General features: G+C 36.5%; 1 protein-coding gene across 1 annotated transcript in view; it reads left to right on the top strand.

The window, feature by feature from the left end:
* CAMSAP2 (calmodulin regulated spectrin associated protein family member 2) overlaps positions 1 to 25,055 on the top strand; it is an 85,709-nt gene that overhangs the window by 18,214 nt on the left and 42,440 nt on the right. Inside the window, exons 3-4 of the mRNA XM_080348559.1 lie at positions 24,069 to 24,230; positions 24,855 to 24,938. Of these exons, the coding sequence (XP_080204685.1) occupies positions 24,069 to 24,230; positions 24,855 to 24,938 (246 nt within the window). The remainder of the gene's footprint in view (positions 1 to 24,068; positions 24,231 to 24,854; positions 24,939 to 25,055) is intronic.

The raw sequence follows: 25,055 nt of genomic DNA, 5'->3' as shown, positions 1-25,055 counted from the left end.
CTCTTTTTGGGTAAGACAGCAGACAGTAAGTGGTTAACTCCTCCTGCAATCTGGATTTTTGGTCTCTCTGACAAACTGCGTTCACTTGAAATGACAGTCCCCCTCATCACAGTAGTATTTATCCTTGGTGAAGGAGTCCAGCAGTTCACTTAGTCAGCTTGCAGCTACATGTTGCAGCCTCTGCACTTTCACGCTATAGAATTCCTTTAGCTCTGAAAGGCAACAGAAAATGTAATAAACACTTCATAGAACAAAGAAATAAGATGTGGCTTCTGCCCTGAAGAATTTTTTTTCTGGTTTTAGGCATGATATAACAAGTTTCCATTCCTGTTCTATTGTGAATTACTTCTTAGATGAGGATACATAAAAAGAATTTGCAGTTAATTGACTTTGGCCCAGTAGATACCATAATTTGTTTGTTAGAACACCAGATTCTAATATTAGCTGACATGATATTGAAGCATCTTGCATAGAAGCATGTTTCACAGAAGATTTAAAAAAGCAAATATAGCGGTGAAACATAACCTATGTTTAGTCTAATAGAGTCTCTTGTGCTACATAGAACCAGTCAGTTTGGGGTTTTGGTTGGGATAATGTAGTCTTTAGATGTTCCATGTTTTTTGCTTGATTTCTTCTGTAGGCACCGGGGTTGACTCATCTCTTCACAAACATTCCTTCTAAGGTTTGCTTGAAAACAGTGATCTAGTATTTTTGCTGTATTCTTGTGTCAGATAGCCATGTCACTTAAGTCAGTGTTGCATAAACATGTTTGTTGTAGTAAATCTGTGTGTGTACCAAGCTCCCTTGAGCACACAGTGCCAGTTCACACATTGGTCATTGTAACTGCTGTAACTCTTCATAAAGTTTATTCTGCTCTTACCATTTTAACTTCTAACTTAGTATCCTATTAGCTTTTTTTATGCAGCTAATGTTGACTCATAGCCTGAGGATTTTGTGTGTTGCCTGCTGATTGTTTTTAATTATGTTTGTCTTGTTTGTAGAAAATGTTTTTTTTTCTGTGTCATGTAAATAGCAGCAGTGACTCGGAATGTGTTCTGTGGTATGTTTGTCTAGAATTTAGTAGTGTGCAAAACAAACACCAGGTTATCAGTGTGAATCATACTAGGGTTTGGTTTATTTTTGTAATTTTCTGGGACTAAATAATGTATTCAATCTAGACTTGTTCCTCTTCTGAAAATGAGCTCTATGACTGATTATATGCTAGTAATGCCTTTCTTTTGCCCTGTAAATGATTAGTTTGGCTGCAGTTAAATTGAGTCAGTTCTGTGTTTCTCCAAGCCAGTTAAAAGAAACTTGAGGTGAAATAAAATTACATCATTAGATTGTTCTCTGCTTACTTTTATTTGTGTGTATCTTAGTCCTTGAAGAGCTGAAAAGAAAAAATTGCAGTAAAGGACCATTATTTATTAGGAAGATATCTTGTGGGAGAAAATAGATATATATTCTTAGAGCATCAGTTTTGGAATTTGTTTAACAAGGACTGTCTGCAACTAAAGGTAGGATTTAACACCAAAAGATAAAGTAGATATCTGTATCAGAAATTTGTGGAAGACTTGGGTAACCACAGAGTCCTCTGCAACATCCTTTGGGTTTTCATGGAATGTCTGCTCAACTTGTGCACCAAGCACAGCAACTAATGCAGAAGGCAGCAGAGCCACTGACACCAAGGTTATGTCTGTAAAGAACAGAAAGTAGGAATTCTGCTAAGAACCTGATCCATGTTTGCAATTCTCCCACAGAAGAAAGCTGAAAGCCTTCTATATTTTTCTGGCTTTAATTCTTATTTTTGTGGGAGACTTCTGTTTTGGTTTGGGTCTTTTTGGTTGTGTTTTTGTGTGTGCGTTTGTCGGTTTTTTGGTTTTGTGTGTGTTTGGTTGTTTTTGTTTTTTCTTCCTGCATATTTAATTTTAGTACAAAAATCTATGTAGCATTTTGGTCTTATTCAGGGTTCCAGCAATGTAGCTGGCATCTCAAATTTGTATCACTAACAATCCTTGCATGGAAAATAACAAAATCTGATTGTTCTTTTCAGCAGCTCTTGTAGGATTCAGAGCTATTGAATAGACTGTGCTGCTTGTATTACATTGGAAGTGTGTTCTCAGAACTGCCATGAAATCCATGATTTATACAGAACTAGCCCTATATTTGCCTTTGACAGGTGAATGTAGTAGGTAATGTTCAGAAATACCAGCATGCTATGTCATGTTTATTTTAATGTAAAACTGTGGCAATAATTTTGTATTTTACTAAAAAGGGGAGAGAATATTGAAGCACATCTTCCAACTGACATACATAATATACTAAATCAACTAAACTGCTGCTGTTTGAATGATGACAGGCAATATAATTGAACATGTACCTCAGGAAAAGGTAGTACCTCATGAAGTCAAGTCTCGTGCCATTCACAGGAAAATAAAGCACTGCATCTTTTTTAATGTTTGTCTGTCTTGTTTGCTTCCTTGCTAATTAGGAAACATGGGGTGCTGTGAGGGCTGGAAAAAAATAGTTGGTATTCTTCTGCCTTGAGCAAAACAACGTTTTGAACCAAAGAGCTTCTGATTGTATTTGTAGTTAGTGTTCCTTCTTATGCTGCTGTTAACCTGAAGGGGAACAGGCGGGGGCGGGGGGGGGAACAAAACCAAAAAAATAAACCTGAAAAGCAGACCAAAAAAAGCCACTCCTGAAGCTTAACAAGGAAAAACAGTTAAAAGGAGGTATAAATTATGAAAGAGAAACGTATGAATTAAAGTCTGTGAAGAATGCTAGATACCATACAGAAAATGTTTTCTAAAAATGTCAGGAAGTATTTCCATTAACCTTGATAGAAATACTATTTTGTTAAACACAATTTAAGAACATTTTCTTCCTGTTTCAAGAGCACTGATGAGTAGTGTGGTTCAGCTTTTAGCTCTTGGTTTGCTGCTGTGAACTTTCTTTTATCTCTTTCAATATGTGAAAAGGTTATTTAAATAAATGTTTAGGAATGGTCTTCTACTAGGTTAAGTATATTTTTGGAGTATAGTTTAGGAAAATAATTATGAATTATTGTACAGGCTACCTAGAAGGTATTTCTTCATCCATTAGTATATTTAAATTAGGCAAAGAGGCATCTTTCTTAATACCCGCGTGCTGTAGAGGGGAAAGCTAAAGATCTGGTTGTGTGGCAGGCAGTGACTTGGTTAAGAGCTCTGCTTTCTTCCTATTATGGAAAACAGTGAGTGCTTTTAGCAGGAGGTGTGGGTCTGTCATGTAAACATAAGGAGAACTTCACTACCAGTGCTGGGTAGTGCACAGACACAGCAACGAGGGGACAAACCCCCACTGGCTGTTGAAGGAATAGTTTGTACTCAACGTCGTGCAGCAGCTGCTCCAATATAGTACAAAAGAGCACTGCTAATCAGTGTTTGCTAATCTGCACACACGATCCTGGCAATCTGCCCGTGTTTATCAGCAAAGAGTGCACTCTGTCATCACAGTAGATGGATCATAACATTAAAATCTCTGTTCTTTAAAACTCTGTGGAATTTAACATTATCAGATTTCTTTTTTGTTGTTGTAGTTTTGTTTACTGAAGTTGAATGAACGAAGTCTTGTAAGGTCTCCGTAGTGTGAATCTTTTTATTTGACACTTACAGAAGTGCAGTAAACAGCAGTGTACTTCGGTCATTTATATGAACTGGTAGTTTTTCTGTGAACTATTATATTTATATGAACTAGTAGGAAACTGTATTACCTTGCAGAAATATATCTCCAAATTACCCAAAGGAAAATCCAATAGAATTGGTCCTATGTAAATAAAACAATATAAGTCTGTATTAAAACATTATCTGTTAACTTGTTATACTATTTAAATTATAAATTGACTGTAATAGTGCTCTTTAACACAATGTCTGCTACAAATGTAGAAGGTTTTCAGCCTTTCCCCAGCCATCAAAAGGTCATTAGGAAGGGTATATCCCAGTATAACATATTTCTTTGCCTTCCCAAGCCATGATTCTAAAACTAGTGGATAAATAGCAAAGTCTATGTCAGAAAGAGGTTCTACAAATTAGCTTTTTCCGATCTTCTAAAAATTACTACCTTTATTACAATTTATATTATTATCTAGCAGTAGCTAGAGATCCAAGCCAGTCAGTTGTCAAGACTGATGACATCTCTCAAAAGCTGAAATGTCAAGAGCTCTTTATAAGCTTTAAGTTGGATGTTTGGAACACAATTTAGAACACATAGCAGTCAGTGTTTATGAAGAAAGTATATACAATTTGATGTGTGTATTGAAATATTTTAAACTGTTTGGTTTGATGAAAAAGTGTCAGGTTAGAGATTATTATGAACTTTGGAAGAATAAAATTTACAAGAAAAGCAGAGTGAACATGTAGATATTAGGTAAGCATGTAATGGTGAATCAGAATAATTTTTACATGATGTAATTATTAAATGTGTATGTGTATAGTGTGTAATAGGAAATCTTATATAGAAACACTTAGGTTTCTTAAATATGACATTGAGATCTGTTGTATTATTAAAGGATACAAATATAATATATTTTGAAGAAAATTACACAGTGGCATTTAGGCAACAAATTACTGCAGTAGGTACCAATTAAGTGCTGCTGAAAACAGCTGGAAAATGCAATCTGTATCATCAACAGCATTTGCTGAGAGGTTTATTTACAGAAGTCGTACCACCTTACACCCTTTTTGCTAACAGTGGCCTGCTGACCTAAAATTTGTGAATTAGCCTCTGGGATTTGGAGGCAATGAGGACTTCATTTTGTCATATCAGCAGTCAGAAGAACCCTACCATCGGAAAGTCTCCTTTTTATTAAATTTCTTTCTTAAATCTTTTCTGCAGTATCAGCCCCTTATTTTGTGCTGTCTACTACAATCATGAAGAACGGTTTATTTCCTTCCTTTTTGTAGCAGCCTTTTATGAGTGGGCAGGTAATGCCTCTCTCCCACTTCGTTTCCCAAACCTTGTCTCCGTTCCAGTGTCCTCTCTTTGGTGCCAGTCTTTCTTGACAGGTTGTGCAGAAAACTGGACCCAGGATTCTAAGTGGGTCTTTGTGAAGGCTTGTAGGGCACGATGGGTGCTGGTGCCTTTTTTGCAAGCAGCTGACACACACCTGTGTGAGCTGTCTCTCCCGTGGCAGCGTGGCGCTCACTGTCTGCTCATGTTCAGGGGTTGTAACCATCTCTGACCGATCTCTAACCTCAGATCCTGTCCACTGGTCAGTGATTTACTTGGGTGTTTTCCACCCTGATGCAAAAGTTTAATACAGACTTGTTTATGACTCTTTTCTCCATCATGTTAAGAATATTTTGAAAATGAATATACCATGCATTAGCGACACGTGCTTAGGTGGAAAATATTCTGTCCTTGTTTTCTCTTAAGAGCCTGACGTGAGGGGATAAACATTTGTAAAAGCTTCCTGGTCTATTACATAGAATTCTGTAATTGTGGGTGGTATGTTTCTGTGGTATTGTTTTATGATGGCAGCCAGCTTTTGCAGGGAGCTCAGCTCACTTTTAAGCATTTTGTACATTAACACCTTTGCTTTGTGGAAGAAAAAAAAATCCAAATGCATAAAAGTGAAACAATGGAATGGACAAAAAGTCAAGGGAAAGAGAATTCAGTTCACAATTTTGAACAAGTTTTACTCCTTTTTTTTTTTTCTTTACCCTTCTTAATTCCTCCCTCTCAAAAGCAAAATCAACCTTATCTAATGATATTTAGAAGTTTCCTGTAAAGACATGTTTGTTTATACGAAGTTAAAAAAAAAAAAAAAAAGGGCTGATTGCTCATAGACTGTAAGTTAATGTAATTCAGTGTATCATTTTGTCAGGGAAGACTCATAATTCATGTTGCTGAATTTTTTATGGTAAAATGTATGTAATAGGTACCTGCAAAGAATGAGATTATTCAAACTCTTCCTTTTAGTTTTTCTTCAGTAACAGGAAGAAATACAGAGAAAGTTTATGTGGTTGGGAATTGAAATAGTATGGTAACGATGGAGTTGATGAAGAAATATGTATAGACACTAGTGAAAAAACTACTAAAGAGAAGAAAATCCTGTTGGTAAAAGTCCTACTCAATTAATTTACTTACTGAACTTGCTATCAGTTTTAGTGTAGTAATTGGACAATAATGGCATCAGTCAAATTACTCCAGTGTCTTCTGAGGCGTTATGGTGTCCCCAGGCACGCTGCAGTAGGTTTTTTCTTTAATGCTGGTTAGCGTAATGAACTGTATTTTCTCTAAGTCAGCACATGCATAAACCTGAAAATTCTAATTTTTTCCAGATTAAAGCTCTGGGGAAATAAACAATCTTGCTGAAATACTATGTACTTTCAACAACAACAAAAAAAATAATACCCATATGCCTCTAGGCATTGAGGGATAATTTGTCTGGTTTTCCCAGAATGGAGGGAAGCCGAGCACTTCTGTGGCAGGCTACATGTGCCCTGGTGTTACTGGCTGGAACTAATTATAGGGGAGGGAGAATAATACAGCCTTGCTTGTTCTAACAAGATCTCATGTCTTAATGCCTTACATGCAATTATGCTCTTATCATACATGTGGCTGTAGTGTCAATTATTTTAGCTTCCTTTTCTCAAACAACTTTAAGCCTTTTCTTTACTGGAGAATTTATTACCTTTCTGATTACTCTAACTTGCTTTTTATTTTTTTAACTAGATGGGACCTTCCATTTCAATGTGTCTTATTTGATGCTCTTCTTGCCCTCCCAAATTTAGAGGCAGAACTGATTGCTCCACTGTGTTGACTCATCATCTTCCTTAGCCACCTTTCTTTCAAATTTTGCATTCTCTTCAAACCTGATCGAGTTTTTCTTTCAGGCCGTTGATAAAACAGTAAGAGATGTTGAGCTGACTACTCATTCCTGTGGTATTTCTTGGAAAATGTGCCTATTCATTCATTACTGATTCTGTGCATTTTCAGCTTAGATGGCTGGATTATAAATCAGTTTAATGTGTCCAGCATTAAAAATTCTATTTAATCTCAAATGTATTGTCAGATGCCTTGCACTCATCATGACAGTCTGACACTTTTCAGTTACATTTATAAGCTAATTTAAAAAGAGGCTTATGTTCTATATGTTCATGTTTTAATTAGCCTTATCTGTTTATTATCTTTTTTAGTAAGTCAGGGTGTTTGTCTCTGAAATTATTTTGCCTGGGATCGAAAGAAGGATATGGGGCCTTAACATTATTTGTATTGTCTGTTGACTCTTTCTCTCTTTCTCAAAAAAAAAAGCCATCATTTCATTTCTTCTAGTCTTTTGGAACATCCTCCGTGTTCTTAGCATTACAGATAGAATAGCTGAATATATATAGAGAGCTCCTCTTTATATTTTTGAAACTACAAAGGGATTTAATGTTTTTTCTTTCCTGAATTGCTCTAGACTGTGAAGTTGTAGGTTATGCATTCAATTGGCAGACTTGCAGATCAATAATTAATATACCTTTTAGAAAACAGAGCTAGAACCATTTGAAAAAAAGTGAAAGATACTTGTATCGGCTTGCAGGCCACTATGTGTACTTGTAATAGAATTGAGGTGTTTCTCTGTAGGCTGTTATTTCTTATCCTTAAACACAATGAGCATCCTCAGCCAACCGAGAAATGAGCTACTAGTTGTCTTTTTACAGCAGAAACCTTAGGCAGCAGCACAAGATGTGGCCAGCACTTGCTGTCACTTGGAAAGGTACCACATTTACTGGGGTGGGAACTGTTTGTCTCTTCTGCCAGTTACCTCCTTTTTTTCTGTGTGAAGCTTTTGATTCATAGTTATTTTTAGATAATATTCAACTTAACTTTAATATATTCATCAAGATGGTAGCTAAAATGATGCAAGACTGTTTTCATATTATTTTTAAAAAGATTTGGTTTATTGTATTGTCCCTTTTGTTGTCTTATCCAAACTATAGACTTTTAGATTTTTTTTTTCCTGCTAGTTATTTTATGTGGAAAAATACCATTCTTCCAATATAATTACTGACTAAATTTGCGTTGTTCTGTTGCGTGATTTATTGTTCTTTGCACTGCTTCTGTACCTTCTTTGAAAATATGTGTCTGTATGTAGATATATATTTATGTATATGATCTTTTTGGTTCATCTTTTGTCTCACTTATGGATGGCTGATATCTTCTTCTGGTTATTTCTTTTACAAATACTTGTACAAGGATATTGAAGATGGCTCGCTCTTGCCTAGTCCACCAGCTAAGTTCACTCCTTTGCTAAAGAAGAGGCTGAAATGCAAACCAAATGGCTATGGACTCTTTGAACTTCCTTCTTGAGCCAGCACAGATTGCAGATAGTTCAAGAAGGTCCCTCAGGATGTAGGTCTGAGGAGAAATGGGAGAGACTAGAGGGCTCAGGGTAGGAACTGGACCTTTCAGGAGACTTAGAGTGGTGGCTGGGTGGGAGGAGAAGACTGGAGTACACAGTCCATCAGTCCACAAAGCGTCATTGTTGTAGACCAACTGAACTTCTTTCCACTTTCTTCGTTTTCATTACCAAAAGATAACCAGAGCTAAGTGCTTGGAGATGCTTCCTGAAAGTGCTTCAGTTATATTATCTAAAAAGCATCATCAGCCTGTGACAACCCCAATAAAGGAGATACCTCCAGATCTGTGTGTAGGTGAGCTGTGATAAAGCCGATTGCCAGGAATATCTTTTTCCAGAAGGATCATAAATTTTTTTCACCCACAGCCTAACTCCCACCTCTCCTCCTCTGCTTCTTGCAGTGGCATCAGTGTACGTGGTACTTTACAGATTAAAATAATACATTGCTAATCTGTTGGCAACTAGACATGACATTATCTCTTACCTTATTGATAGAATTTCTGGGGGCAAAATAATGGAATATGATTAAAACAGGAAAACACTGTGCTAAAAAAAAGCCATAGATTATAATAATTGAACTTTAAAAATTTTATTACTTAATATTACTCTAGTTATACATTAAAGTGATAACTGATACCAATGACTAGTACTGCACTAAGTTCATATGAAATTCAGTGTTAAAATGTTTAAGCTACAGTTGGCTTTGAGAAGCAACAAGGTGAAAATGAAATTCTGTGGTGCACAGCTCAGGGAAATGCCTTCCTTTGAAAAGTGTTAAGTTGCTGTGCATTAAATTAGGGGGAGAAAAACCTTTTACTTCTGTCTTATTTTTTAATTAGCAAAGGACCTACAGAACAAGAAAATTTCTTTTCTGTACAAATTTTTCAGTAAGTATATTCAGGACTTACTTTCATTGCACTGCCAGCAACATTGTAACTAAACCGGTAACAGACTAGGGTCACAAGTTGCTGTCCTCTAAGCCCTTTCCATTAGAATAGCAGGTCCACATGCAGGAAAGATTGATTGGAAGTCTTCTATTTGCAGAACAATTGACATGTCCAAATGGGAATATTTGTTAGGAGTATCAGAGGCTTTCAGAGAATTTAATCTTAAAGTATTGCTTAAGTATGAGGAAAAAAAATATCTTCAAGTGGGGAGTGAGTTGTTTTTTTCACTAAATGTTGTCTGAAGCCTGCAAATATAATAAATACTGTCTCAGGGTGTATATTCCCCAAGAAAAAACGTTATGTAAACCTATATTAAGGTATCTGAATTACTAGAAAATATAAATGAATTTGTATCCCAGATTTTATTTGTTTGAGCTGATATGGATGTGTTACCAAACTTCTCAAATAAGTTCTACTACTAGAAGAACTAATGTAAAAACAATAACAGAATTGCACTTTGTCTGGCATTTTTATGTGACGAATATTTTAACAATTGTGCAAAGTTGTACAGTGCACATAGACTTCAAAACTGCCACTCATATTTCAGTTGAAAAGGCAGAATGTTTTTATGTATATAGTTTTTAATAAAACAACATTCCAGGTTATTTCCTATTACGAACTTGTCCAGTGACAATTAAGTTTTAGTTTCAGTTCTTATTTAGAGTGTGTTTACAAATTCTGTGACTACATGTTAATCACTGTTTTCTACAGTATTTTTAGTGAAAGAAATTAACAAAGATCTTCATCTACAATTCTTAAATGTTGAGGCTATTCTTCCTTTATAATGTCTATCTCAGAATTGCACTTCTTTTCATCCCAAACTGTAACACTGTTCTTTGAAAGAACTATTTCACTTTTATGTGAATATAGGTTATTTTTAAAATCTGATTTAATTTAAGACAATGTATTGTTAATACGAAAAAAAATACTGTGCAGTCCACCTAATCTGTTGCTGTTGTCTCAGTCTTAGGGTGAGCTGCGTGATTCTGGATGGATTTCTTTTCAATGTCAGGGTAATACTGAGCATGTGATAGGTGCTACAAGATATTAATTAGTCATTTGCCAAATATTTTAAGTAGGTTTCTCATAGTTTTAGGATTTTTCAGAAGGTTAGTTTTATAACAGCATTGTAATGATTGTTCCCTGACGTAATGGGGGCAAAGGGGACAAAGTGACTTAGGTTTCTATCTGGAGTTGGTGTCGCAAACTAATTAAACAAACAAGTTCTCTGCTTCATATGCTTCTATCTTACATCTAAAAATCTCACCTTTTCCATATACATTGAAAATAATCTAACTCATTGAAGCCATCAAGATGCATACACTTCAAGTTAGAAAGGTATTTTGTTCCTGTAATTTTAAACATTATTTTTTGTTAGGAATTGTATAACTACTTCTTAAAGTTAAGTCCAGTATTCAGTCTCAAAGGTTAACTTCTGTACGTGCTTCTGTGAAAAAACATGTCACAGACTCTTACGTATTTACAGAAACTCTTTTTGCAATCTTTTACATATTTCAGATGCCTTTTTAGAGGATGCAATTAGTTGCATTTGCATAAGCAGTTTGAACCTGATTATATGTTGAAAGCTAAATGATACTTTGAGGTGGAATTTGAAAGCTTAGTAGGTCACTTGTTTTTCTCTGGATTAGTGTGCTATGAATTTTGATATACAGTAGATAGTGCTTAAGGTTGGGCTGCTTATTATTTCAGTGAAAAGCTTATTAAATTAATCAAATACAGAATAAAATCTGGAGACTGAGTGAGGAGACTACAAAATTGAGCCTATATATGTGTGTCTGTGTATATATATATCTACACATATATATATTTATATGTATATATATAAAAACTATTTTTGAAAGAGTTTTGTCTTTGTCATCAAGCAGCATGTTTTGCCATAATTATATAGCAGTATATTTGCAAATATGAATACATTCACTACTACATCTTGTCAGTACATTATCAGTCATTACGAGAGAGTGTAAATTGTTTCATCCAGTACCTTGTTGAAATACTGGGGTGTAATGGCAAGTTTTCCTATTGGGTCAGGGTAACAGTCGAATGAAAAATTTCAAAGTTTATAGGGAGCTGAACAAGACTTGTTAAGCAAATGTCTGGAACAATCAAACAACCGGTGTTAGTAATGATTGCTCTATAAAAAATAATGTTTAAAAACAAACTGTTTATTTTAATGTAGACACCAGTATCCGTAAAAACAAAATGGGTAATATTATTTCTATATCTCACTGTGTACGAAGAGTAAAAAATTAATGGCAATGTCAAATATTGGCAAGCTAGGGAAAGACAGTGATATTTTCATTTCATTTGTAGTCTTGGGACTCTGTCAAAAGCATGATGCCAGTCTCCAAACATGACATCCTGGCTCATTCACATCCCAAAAGGACAACGCTGTTTGAATGCCTGGTTCATGAATGACTGGTTCATTCTCATTGTTTAAGGCCTGTTGTAACATTGTTTGCTACATGCATTCAAAGCTACTCTGACATGATGATTCCTATACATGTATTTGTGTGTTTGAGTAAATGTATACAAATAAACAAATATGGAAGAGTGTTATTGGGCCAAATCTACAAGTAGGGAATTGAGATATTAAGGATGTAAAGACCCTTAAGTTTTAGTTCATTTAGCATTAGGTAACACTTTTAATACATTGGCTCCTGTTGACTCTTTACCATGGCTGCAAAATGAGGTGTTGCTACTTCTATGGCAGACATCACTGTCTGAAGACAAACATCCACAAGTTAAAGATCACAACATTACTTAACACAGGAGTGAAGTTCTGAGCATTCAGTTGGCTACCAGGGGACTTCTGAGAAAGTAATGAAATATCTTTTTCTTTTGTTTTTTCCTTCTTCTTGCCTTCTCATTGTAATCTTCAAACAAGATCTGAAATCCTGTTCCATGGAATTAGGCAAGCATGCACTTTGGTCATCATCAGAATATGTAGATACACAGTGTGGATCTGTACTAATTGATTTACTGGAGTGACTGATGGAGTTTTAGGGTCTCATATGCTATGTACATCATATAGATAAGAAGCGTTTGATATTTTGCATACGCTTAGTGGTGAGACTTAAAGGTATGTTGGGCTTTGTAACAACTTCTTCAGATTGGTGTCTTTTAGTGACTACAGGCTTGCTTCGCTAGAGTCAAAACCCAGTTTTTCCAGTTTGTGTCACCATCCTACACTGTAGCATTCTTTTCACTTTTGTTCAACACCCAATAGTTTCTACTTTTATTTATTCAGTCCCATTGAAAACAACATCAATGAAGTTCTTGTAGCAGCACCTCTCTGGAGACTTTGGCCTGGCTTGATGTCATTCCTCTGCAGTCCTTACTGTTCACATCACCTTATTCTTCAGCTCTTCCAGACAAAACTGTCTTCAGATCCTCCAAATGTTCAACAGCCAAATTGCCCAGCAAAGATGTTTATTCTGTGGTTGTCACATTTGACTGATGAAATGGTGTAGCTGATCCATCAAGCTGCCTGGCTCTGGCCAGGAGCTCTGAGCTCTTAACCACTCTGTGCCCTGACGTGGTGTTGCCTGGGGCCCGCACTGATCCCACGGTGGCACTTTGTGACGCTGCTGACGGGACATCATGTTTAATAGGCTGCTGTTCTCTGAATTCATCATTTAAGGATAGCTATCGAACACTTTGCTTTCCTGTTCCTTCCTTCCCTTTGTCTTGCCTCTTCTTCCCAGCTAAAAGGTGATGTAATAGTTCAGCTATGGGGATCATTCCTTTTGCTGAAGCAAAGGTTTCATCGTGGTGCGAAAGGCTTGTGTGGTTTCTGCACAGCGTGTACTGACATATCTTGTGCTTGTAGCAGAGGTTTCAAATAATACTGTTGGTATTTACTGTTATTCTTGGAAGCACAGCAGATACTTACATTCTAGTGATCACCATCTCAAGTCATTGAAGTGTGTTAATTTGAAAATGAAAGGATAGGAGATACCATTTGTCATGTTTCTGTATTGTGTTTTTCCATTTAGCTCTTTTCTCTGTTTCATTTATCACCCTGCTCCCTTATGCAGCTTGGCTTAGTTGGGAAGAAAAGGAGTGATATTTTGCCAAAGAAAATAGTTGTTTACTACAATGTGAATAGGTTATTGCTGCAACTGAGACGAATGTTTTGAGAGCTAGTAATTATGCAACACCTCCTGGAATGACATTATGAACCAAAAGGGCATGAGGAATGAGAACATGGTAGTGTGTTTTATTGTTTTAATCTTTAAATAGACTTACAAACTGGCAGTTATTTTCTTACCAAAGGGAGAAGAGAGATTCTTACAATCCCTTTTTATGGCATAAAAATACTCAGTTTTCAAACAGATATTTGTGAAGGATGAGAACAGGCATCATTTTACCTTGGCTGCCAGTTAACTGAGAAGTAGCCTCTAGTTTACAATGGTCTCCTGTTCCTTTTGAATTCTTTGGCAAAGAACATTTTAGTATTTTCTACATACCGACCACAAGCTAATTAGCCTTTTTATGTTTAAAAAGTAAGTTTTTTTGGAAAGAAGATGTACTTATTGAAGGTGGCATCATATCTATATTTTTCACACCTTTACCAAAGTAACTTTTCTTAAAAGCTTTATTTACTATTTCGTTGACCTTCCCATCTTTGTTAAAAGCTGATAGGAAGACAATCCATTGCCTTACTGGTATGCTGCTCAAATTCCAGTTTGTTTTCAAAGTGGGGTGATAGTTGACAACAGAAGTCTATGTTGTAGGTACCCTGTCCTCAGCAGAACCCTCTGCTGTCTGCTCCTGTTGATCTGCAGCAGTTTCTCATGCAGACGGGGCCCCTGTGGCCCCGTGCTTAGCGGAAACTTACAGTGATGGGGACTACAGCCAGATGTCCTGCAAAGATCTACAGCATTGGATGAAGTGGACATCCCTGGGGGCAAGTAATCTGTTCAAAAGGATTATTAGTATAGCAGGATCTCTACGAAGGCACACAGATTGCTCTTAAGTATAAATTATATACCTGAGTACAGAGTTAGTTGGGAAGATGGAAAAAAGAGATCATAAATTTTACAGTAAAATAACTGTTTTGTGCCCACGTGTGCGTATGTATGAGTTTTTCTCTGAAGAAGCCCTATTTTGGAGGTTCAAGATCTGTCTTGAACCTTGGTGTTTAGTCCAGATTAACCAAACATGTGGAAAGACTTTTGAACATATTTATCAAAACAAGTATAATGTTCCTTTTCCACTTCTGCTCTAACATCACTGTGGACCATGTCCTTGTTCAGCAGCCTCTGTTGTGGCTGACCTGTCGCAATCCTTTAATAAGTAGATGAAAAAATGTTGGTCAGCTGTCTAATTTAGTAATGCTATTAGTCAACAGCTTGTCACTTACAAGGTTTTACTACATTAACAGCCATAGAGGAACAGATTTGTTGTGATCAGTATAATTTTCTGTGTCTGTTTTAATTTCTTTAATGCTGCTGATAGAGTTCATTTACCTAGAAGACTGGGGAATTTCTTTTGACCTTGGCTGTTATTTTAGAAGAAACTGTTTGACAAGGTCAATTTCTTCCTCATGTCTTACTGTGCTGTGTTATGGTCTATAAATGTGATATTACTCTAAACCTTTGAGGAATAGGACAACTAACTCAAATTCTTAATGTAACTGCCCTTACAATGAGTATGATGACCTTATTTTTCTGTCCTTCTTATGGGTAATAAAGAAACAGCAGGGAAATTATCAGGAGCCTGTTCATTTGCAAATACAGGAAGATCTCATATTATGCTTTCATATAAAAATGGAAGCTAGCTTTCCTCTTCTTGAGGATAGTATGTTGGAATGACCAGACATAATCTTTTTATTTCTTTAGCCAATATTTTCAACAAGAAAAACTAAGCCTAAGGAAGATCTCAGGTTTGTCCTAAAACTGTTTAAAAAAAAAAAAATCACAGAAATACTTCCTACATTCTTGAACAGCAGCTTTATAAAAATATGGTGATAGCTGACGTGATAGAATGATGTTGTCCTTAGGTCTTGGATGTTTGCATGTCAGAGGAATTAGCTTCAACACTAAATTTTTTTGTTTTATCTAAGATGATAAAAGATACATGTTTCCCCAACATAAAAGAATAATATGAATTCGGACCAAGAAGGACGGTCACCGCTCAAAAATGAAGATGTTTTGCAACAAAACCCCAAATCTCTTATGTTCTTAAAATGCCTTCCCTGAGTAATTCAAGTCTTTATTTCCAGGCCTGTGTTTTGGTGAGAGTCTCACCTAAGTTGCTGCTGTAAGGCACATTTCCTGAGGAAACTGGGTAGAATGTAGGAGTTGAATCTTCCCCTGGAAGGCCAGGCCCAGAACTGCGCAGATGCAGCCTCCTCACCATAGCGTTAGTAAATGAAACGTTAAACAATGACATAGAAGGGTATACATAAGGGGAAGGAAGAAAAAAAAAAGGGTAATTATACGGCGCATGTTCAGATGAAAATGTAGGAACGTTTTATATTGACACTTCATGCAAAAATTCATGGTTGTTTTCCTCTTTTGAAAGATAGCATCCTGTTTGTTTTCAACTTCTCACACAGTCTTGTAACACCTGAGGCTTATTGTGGTAACCTGAATTATGCTGGATTAAAGTCTGTGTCTTTTTACACTTTTATTGAAGGTACTCTGGATTTATATTGCTCTAGAGCAGCATGGCAACTTGCAGTGTTCAGCTGGGCTTAGGGTCAGTTACAGGCTTTTTAGCAGCAATCCTGGAATTTAGTTGGAGTTTTCCACTGATTATGTGGCCCAACTATAATTCTTTTTTGGCTTGAGAAATGAGGGAACCACCAACTTTGTCTCTCCTCTTGTAGGAGAGCATGTTCTGTGTTTACCTTTATTTTAAAAAGTAAAAGCTTGATGCAAATATTGATTTTTGAGAGCTCAGTATTTGAAGCAAATGAGAGCTACGTAGTCTTTCTCTACCTTTTAATTTAGCCATATATTCTCCATGAGGTGGGGATTTTATATGGAGAAGAATACCAGCTAACTCTAACATGATGGAAGACATCAGATGGTTGCCCAAAGAGATTGTAGATTCTCCTTCATTGTTGATACTAAAAATTTGACTGGAGAAGTCTTTGAGAAGTCTGAACTAGTTGGACCTGCTTCGAGAGGGGCATTAGTCTATGTTTTTCTAGTTTTCTAAGTTATCATGGTCAAATATTGTTTGAGTTCTTCTCCAACAAATTGTAGAAAACTAGGAACTTCTCACATTCTATCTCAAACTGAGACTCATCCTAAAATGCAATGAGTAATCAACCTTCCAGTCTGTTGTCACAAACCAGTATATTGTATTATTCATCAGTGTAATTAAAGCATCATTTTTTCTCCCATACTCATTAGGACTATGCAGAAGAGCTTATTATTAGAATTAGCTCATCAGAACCCAAGGCCACTGGGCAGCAGAAAGAGATGTGCTAAATGTTGAGAGCTATGTAAACTATGTAAAATTTCATCCTCTGTATTACTTCAGGCAAAATCTTAATAAATTATTGTTGTGACATGAAATTGATGGTTTAACTTCTACCAGATGAGTCTTTTACGTTCATTCAATGGTTTAAGCCTCATAAGTATTGTAAGATAAAGTGTGAGAGTAACTTAACAAGTTTCATATCAAGGAAAGGCAAAATAAAGTGCAGCTTAGTCAGAAAGCATGTTGTATCAGTTACCTGAGCAACAAAAGCTGCCATTCCAAAGTGGCTATCAACAGCGAAATGGATTAACTAGCAGTGTGTGGTGCAGTTTCAAACAGGGCCAGGCCAAGTCGCGCGGCAGATGTGCCTCTTTTTTCTCCTTTGCTCTTAACTCCAAGAACTAGTACGCCAGCCCTACATTTATTTTTATTTTGGGACCTCAGCTTCTTTTTCCTCTTGCCCTTTCTAACTCCCTTTCTTACATACTCATGGCACATCACACAAACATGAACTCTTCACCTCCAACTCTGTAGCCAGCCACCATGTCTTGTCACGGCTCCTGCATCTCCATGGGGAAGTGGTAGTTTTGCAGCGCTCCCAGGGCTGTGCTCCTCCAGCAGATGTTCTGAGCAGAACAGGCTTGGATACTTGTGGCGATCGCTGCCTCTGGAGGTGTTGTGGCTGAGCTGCCAGAGGAGTTACATCACTGCTTTTAGCGTCATTACTATGCAGGTATGAGTGAGTCAGGAAGAAGGAACTACTTTTTATTTATATATGGATATAGTTGGTTTACAAGCAAAGCCCTGTTTATCTTTTTCCCATTCCTGTATTCTTCAAAGACTGGGGGAGATTGTTGTGACAGAAGAAATTCAGAGGGTATTTTATATAATTATTCCTCCTTGGTTTAAGTGTCCAGAGCATAACAGCAAGGAGACGGTGCCCATATGTAACAGAATATACATTTTTGTAAGGAATCTTTGTGGTTTATCTGGATGGAATTTGACAGTGTGAACTAGAAAAATCCTTAATTATCTGCAAAACCAAAATATTCTGGGAAATTTTGAGGCTGGTGTTATTAAGCAAAATATAACTACATATATATAACATATATATACATTTATTGTTTTCAGTTATCCTACATTAATTTCTCATTTTAGTTTAACCTATTCAACTACAAATGTTTCGGGTTTGAAACACAGAGTACTTAGTATAAAGGCACCAAAGTTCCTATGTGGTCTTTACCATTAGGCACTTGATTCTTCCAGTAAATAGGGCACAGACAACTTCTGGAGTTAATTGTTAAGTATATTTTTAAAAAAATTCAAGTAGGTAGTGTGAAACTATAAAATATGACAAAATAAAATAATGTGATGAGCACCATTTGCTGGTTCTTGATTCCAGCGCATGTCATGCGGGTATTTTGTTTCAGCATGATCTACAATGGGGCAAGGTCTCACTTGGTTATGTGATTCAGAAAGAATTAGGGAATTTCTGTTAAGTATTTAATTAGGATTGAGTTAATAGATCAAGTTATTAACTTCCCTGACAAGCATTATGAGGAAACCTTAGGTAAAAGAATGAAGTGCTATCAAAGTGCTTAACTCGGCAAGTATCTGTACTTAACACATCCTCTTTTGAGAAGTGAATCAATTTCCCATGTCAGATGTGTATAGCAGGTCAAACAATGATGTTTTATAAATATTCACGTAATTGATTACCAAATTTTGGAAGTTAACCAAATACAGAAGGTTATAATAAATATTGGAAATATAATAAAAACAATTCCTTCTACCTTGCAGAACCTGCTGGGATGTATTTAGCATGACTCAGTAATGCCAGTTCTTGCTAGACGAGCATCTTATCAGAGTTGAGCTTGTTTCTTATGAAAATGTAGTGAGGAGGTAATTGAACATGATTGTTCCACTGCAGGACAAGAATAACTAGACAACTGGGGTCATTCTAGAATTGTACTAGGCATAAGTACTGTGTGAGGCTAGAAAAGAATTAGGTCCAAAAATCATCAAACAGAACAGAACTGACTAGTTCAGACTGCTCCATTTTGTTGGTCAAAATCTTTTAAAACTGTTGTTTCCTTTGTGCTGTCAGAATTGTCTTCATTTCACCAGCATTTATATAGTAAAATGACGCAATAGCTTTGAAGTTTTAAAGAGTTACTGGATTTACTCGTTATTTTTTTCCTCATCTCCTGCAGTATGAAGCCTTGGCCTGTGCTTTTCCCCTAGCTGGAATTCTGCAATTTTCCAGTCTTAGTTGGGATTTGTAATTTAGGTGGTATCTCATTAAGCTAACAGATGAGTTTGAGGCTTGGATTACCTATGGGGAGGGTCTTTGGGAATGGGTACCCGGGGGCTGAAGCAGTTATCAGTTCAGTGACTGTTTTTGTAAGTGTGATCTCTGTCTTAGTTATTGTATTCTCTTTCTTGCTTTGTTTCTTTCTAGTTATCTTTGCTCTGGCTTGATAACAATCTGTAGTAATAATCATAAAAGGAAATGTAATGTTCATTTAAGAACTGGTATATACTGGCAGAACATTAATGGGAATTTCAGTTTTAGTTTAAGAAATGTTACTTACAGTTAGCATTAACAGATCAGTTATGTTTAGGAATACAAATACATATGCTTTATCATAGTGTTTGCTTGTATGTACTCTGTACTGTTAACTGAAGCATCTGTATCAAGGTACTGGTTCTTACTGTATTGTGAGAAATATCTGGATCTGAAACGTGTTTTCAGCAGGTAGAAACAGTTGGTTACATGCAGAGCTATTGATACAAAGGTGATGTAGGTATTCTCCCAGGTAATTGTAGAGAGCTGATCTGTTCTCTGCACAAATGCCTAATCCAGTATAGGCAAAATCTGTATGGAATTTAGCTAGAAATATGTGTTTATTTTGCAAGAACCACCATATAAAGACTTTTTTTTTTTTTGTCTTTTAAATATGATCAAATTCCTTCACAAAATTCTTGCCAAAAAAATTCTTGAAGCACAACCAGCTTCCATAAGAACAGAAGTACACATTCCTGTTTACAAAAGCCATATCCCGACTAAGGTCAAATCTCTTCTCCAAAGCATAGTGAGACCAAGGGACTTCATTTTATTGAAAGACTTAAGGGAAGACTCTATTTATTTGTGTGAGGATAACAATTAGATACTCTTTTGTTTCTGCCCCTTCCTTCAAGTACCATAGTGGGAATTGGTTCTGTCTACAATATTCCAAAGGGAGCAGGCCAAAAGAGAACTACAGACTTTGATATTGCGGAACGGAATAGGAGAAACATTGTTAGTAGTTAAGTAGTAATGTGAGAGCTGTCTATAATATGTGGTATTTATCCCTAAGTACCTGTGTGTACAGTATCATATACACCTTTTGCTTAGGACACCTCTTAATGAGGTTGTTTGCAACCTGGAGGTGGAGCAGGCTCTGTAATCAGAGATCAGGCAGGCAGAGAAGGCATTAGCAGTCATGCTCAGAATAGCTTTTCTTCTGCAGTTCAGTAAGCTTCTTTACTAGTTACTTTCTGCTCTGCAATGTAGATTCCACAGCATTATTTTCTACTGCTAAATAGTTCAGTAAGAACCTTACTTACAGAGACTGTAAAGATTATTGAGTTAAAACTCTTGTTTTCTGTGTGGGGCGTAGCTGGGCAAGACAAAACCATATTTGTGTCTTAGAAAATACCACTAAGAATCCAGCATTTTGAGTTTATTTGGAGTTTAATATATATTTTGTAGTGTGCCATGTAAGACTTTAATACTTTGCACCACTGAAGTGAAATGATCAAAAAATGAAAAGGGTTTTTTAAATCGTCTGAAGCTGAATCTCTGCATAACAAAAGTTTTGTGATAAAACAGTATTACTTCATGTGGTGTTCGCTGCTGGCTGTGTTGATCGTGGTTGGTTGGTTTGTCTAATATTTCTCTAATAGTTTTCTGTTGTACTCTATGTAATTTAATATGTTACTGATTTTTAGAAATTATTCAAAAAGGTGTTTTGTTTTGGTTTGTTTGGTTTTTTTTAGTAAGTGTCCTCATTCAAGTATGCCTTCTGGCAGTTCTGGATGTGAGATGTATGTGATGGCATGAAATCTTGCCAGGGTTTTTTTTGTGCTGTGTGTCAGAGCGCTGACACGGTGGGGAAATAGCAGCGCTGAGAGTCCCATCTCAGTGTACCTGGCAGCGGCTCCTGGGAGTTCCCTCAGACATTGTGTTCCAGGGCTGGCCAGGGCAAGGACACATTGCAGAGCAGCTGATCCTGGTTTCTGCCCAGCTCAGAACACAATCTGTATTTCTCCCTCATATATGAAATGTTGCTTTCTTGTGTCATAATTCAGTCATAATTGTGGATCTGACCAGTAAAAGTGATCTCTCCTTCTTGCTTTTTTAGCTGTGCCTAAAATGTGCTGTTCAGTGAGAGATGTACAGGAAATGGAACTTGATTTACTATCAGTAAAACTTTTAAATGGTTTTTTTTTGAGAACTTCAGCAGTTATGCTGATAAACTCTCTATTTTGAACAGTAGGCTACTATTTTTGTAGTGCAGCTTTTAATTTAATCTTATTGAGTGTAGTGAATTAAAAGATGTAAAAGATTGTAGCTTGTCTGACTCCTTCCCAAATCCACAGAAAAAAGCAGTACAGCTATATGTGGAATTAAATAGTTTTCTCCTTCTGTACCTCCAAAAAAAAGAACCACCACCCAAAACAAAATCACCACCATTTTAGATGTAAGTTATCTTATGTACTTATTTAGTTGCTTGCAATTTTCTGGGGGAAAAGTCCATAGGTGTTAATTATTTTATAAATAATTTATTTACTAATAAAAATATTTAAAACTAAGTTTGATTTTGCTAAGCGGGAAAAATGGCAATTTTCTAGTTTGTTTCTCAGGATAATAGGTGCAAGTTGACTCCAATTCTTATTTTTACAGTTTACTATTTTTAAAAAATCTTTTGAGCATCCTGGCTGGACTATAAAGAAAGTAATTTGGAGTCACTTTTGAGACTCTGAAGACGCTTGTATTTGATAGCTTTTATAAAATAGTCATGGCATGGATCCAGTCATTGTGGGTAAAAGTTTATTACACTTGATTTTGATAGTACGAAGTATTATCTAAGGTTATCCCTCTCATTGTTCCGTGTGTTTGCTTAAGTAGCTTGCAGTTCATTAATAATTTGCTACAAACAGTGAAAATGTGACTCAGGTAGCTAGTTGTAAATAATTTAATTTTCTTAATGTATTTATAATGTATTGAGCATGTTGGTGGTTCTAGCAACACTCCAGTGGCTTTCTCTCTCCATTGGCAATCCACTTCATAGGCATGATCAACTTTTACAAAGAAGCTGGTGATCCTGCCTGAGAAGTGAAGGCTACGGAATTTCCCCTGGAGAGCTGCCGGTGTCTGGTCCTCTTGCAGGCCAGTCTCACGGGCACAGAGCCAGTGCACTACAGGATCACCAGCTGGGCAGAAGGTTCTACTTCCAGACCTGCTCTGAGTGCTCTGGGCTGTCAAGAGCTCAGCAGGCAGGACATGGAACCCGTCCTCCTGTGCAGCGGCAGCCCCAGCAGCTCTGGGGCTGCAGGGGTGACTCCAAGCACAGCTCTAGTGCTAGCATCCATATCAGGCTCCTCTTACGTGCACTACCTCCTCTTACAAACAAAAACATTTTCTTGCTATTTTAATACCTCCGTTTCATTTTCTGGGGAGGTTCTGGAAATGGCACAAGGTTTTAACCCAGGTGCCATTGAGGCTGGGCAACAAAGATACAGCAAGGAAAGACCATGAGAGCAATGACCCCTGGACGTCAGAGACAAACCAAGTCTTCCCTCCTTCCTTCCTTCCCGTTTGGCACTTGCTAAACTGCCCTTCTGCAACCGGAGCTGGACACTCCATAGAGCCGCATGGCTGCGTATGGCTGACCCAGGCTCTGCAATCCCTCGCAAGGCTTTTGGGAACATTTTTGTGAATGTCTTCAGTAGATAAAGTATAGTTTGCCTTTTTTTTCAGTCAAAGCAACTTAACGGCATTTTAAAAAAGGGTGTGTGCTGCTGACTGCTTCTGAGGCCAGCATCATCACCTTCAGCCGTGATACAAACACTAAGGGCAGCACAAATTCTGGATCTGTTTGTCTTTTTCCTGCAGTAAATGATGTGGAAGTACTACATTAACAGTTAGACAGAGTATTGCTGTATGACTCATGTTCACTTCTGTTGCCATGGCTGTTACAGCTACATTATGAGATGTTGATATGAATATTTTTTATAGAACGGAAGTGATGGTGTTAACAAGTGTTTGGGATTTTTAATCATGAGCCGTGTATAAAGGTGATGTTTTTAAAAATACTGTCTTAAGTAATTGTTCATGTTCATGGGAAATGTTGCTTAATGCTTAAAAAGCTGTTGCTGTTCTTCTTATCATGAAGCAGAAACAAGTCTGTTTAGCTGTAGGCACTGCCTCTACAAACCACCATCTTTTTATTATTCAGTCACAACAATCTAATGTAAATCCTGGTGGTCATCCTCTTTTTGTTGTTTTTAATTATTACAAACTGAAATAGCCATTGTCTTTCAATACATAATCACACTAGGAGAAACATACCTCCTTTTTTAATAGAAGTGATATTTTATTTACCAATATATGCTTATTTTAAACCTAGATGTGCATATGTAGCTGCATCTGCATAATGTAATAAGTGTACTAGAAGAAAAGTATTTTCTTTTATGCTGTTTTTTTTACTTAAAGTTAGTATTATTGTGTCTTCTTCCTGGGTTATGAATTTAAAAATAGATAAGCTTCCACTTATCAATGTAGCATTTCCATGGTAATGAAGGTTGTTTACCTGGCAGTCTCAGCTTTTATTTCCAGTACAAATAACATTGATCAGACAGGGGCTTTTGTTTTCACTAGTGTGACAAATTTAAAAGACCTCTTCAGCTCTGTAAAAAGTTATGTAATGCTTGAATCATTAAAATTGCTTACTCTTTCTATTTCTAGTTCTTTATTTTTTGGTGTTAATTTTCTTACACAAGCTATTTTAATTTGCAAGAACCATTTTTTAAATTCATGTCCCCATGCTTTTTATTTTGTTCTTCAATCTGTTATGTGTGTTTGTCTTTCATTCAAAAACTGACTTCTAGACAGAAAACTTGTAGCATTTACAGTTTTGATCTTTGCATATATGTGACTAAGTTCAGAAGCAATACTTAAAGTGATGGTTTTGAATTGCAGACTAATTAGGTATTGCTGCTTGTGTTTGTAGAGTGCTCACTTGGCCATGATTGATACTCTCATGATGGCATATACTGTAGAGATGATCAGCGTGGAGAAGGTGATTGCGTGCACTCAGCAGTATTCATCCTTCTTCCAAGCTACAGATCTACCATATGACATTGAGGATGCCGTCATGTTCTGGATAAACAAGGTACAAGTACTAGAAAAGCAAGCTGTGATTTTCTGTGATTCAATTAGAGATAAGTGGGTAGGTTATGTGTGTATATCAAGATAGTCTGATACAGACTGTTCCTGCATCTGCTGTGGATGGATAATAACATGCAAATCTTGCTTTTTATGTGAACCTAATAAATAGGAAGTGTAGATAAAATACTATAATATGACATATATATGACATCTTAGCAGTCACTGTCACGTTGAGATGCCCTGACAGCTGCTCAAGGCTTTCTGTTGTTTTGTGTAACTTGCAAACAGAATACCTTGGTTTTAAATCATTGTATTTGAATACATCTTACTTGCAGTACTCTACCTTCATTGCTTAATCAAATCAAGCAACCAGGATGCACTGTTAATTGAATGTGATCAAGCATAATAAGGGGCAGGTTAGTTTGTACAGCATAAAGCTAATAACTAGTGACCCCAGACTGCATCTGAAACATTGACATTCACTGATTATGCCTCAGGGTTGTAGTCTGAAATATTTGTTGAATCTTTTCAGTTAACTTGGTGGTAGTGATTTACAGACGTTTTGGAAACAAAATTTCTATGACTGGTTTCTTAGAACAGACCACTGAATAAACTGTTTTGTCTCTAGGTCAATGAACATTTGAAAGACATAATGGAACAGGAACAAAAACTGAAAGAGCATCACAGTGCAGAATCTGCAGGAGGTCAAAAGGTAGGTATAGGAGTTAAAATATTTTGAAGAAGAATAAGCATATATCTGTAAATAAAAACTGCTTGCATATAATATGTATAGGTAAATATACATTTGCAAACATTGAACTTTTAAGTG

This window comes from Nesoenas mayeri (assembly GCF_963082525.1).
Source record: "Nesoenas mayeri genome assembly, chromosome: 8".
NCBI classification, from domain to species: domain Eukaryota; kingdom Metazoa; phylum Chordata; class Aves; order Columbiformes; family Columbidae; genus Nesoenas; species Nesoenas mayeri.
The sequence above is the reverse complement of the archived record's forward strand: the minus strand, read 5'-3'. Positions and strand labels throughout refer to the sequence as shown.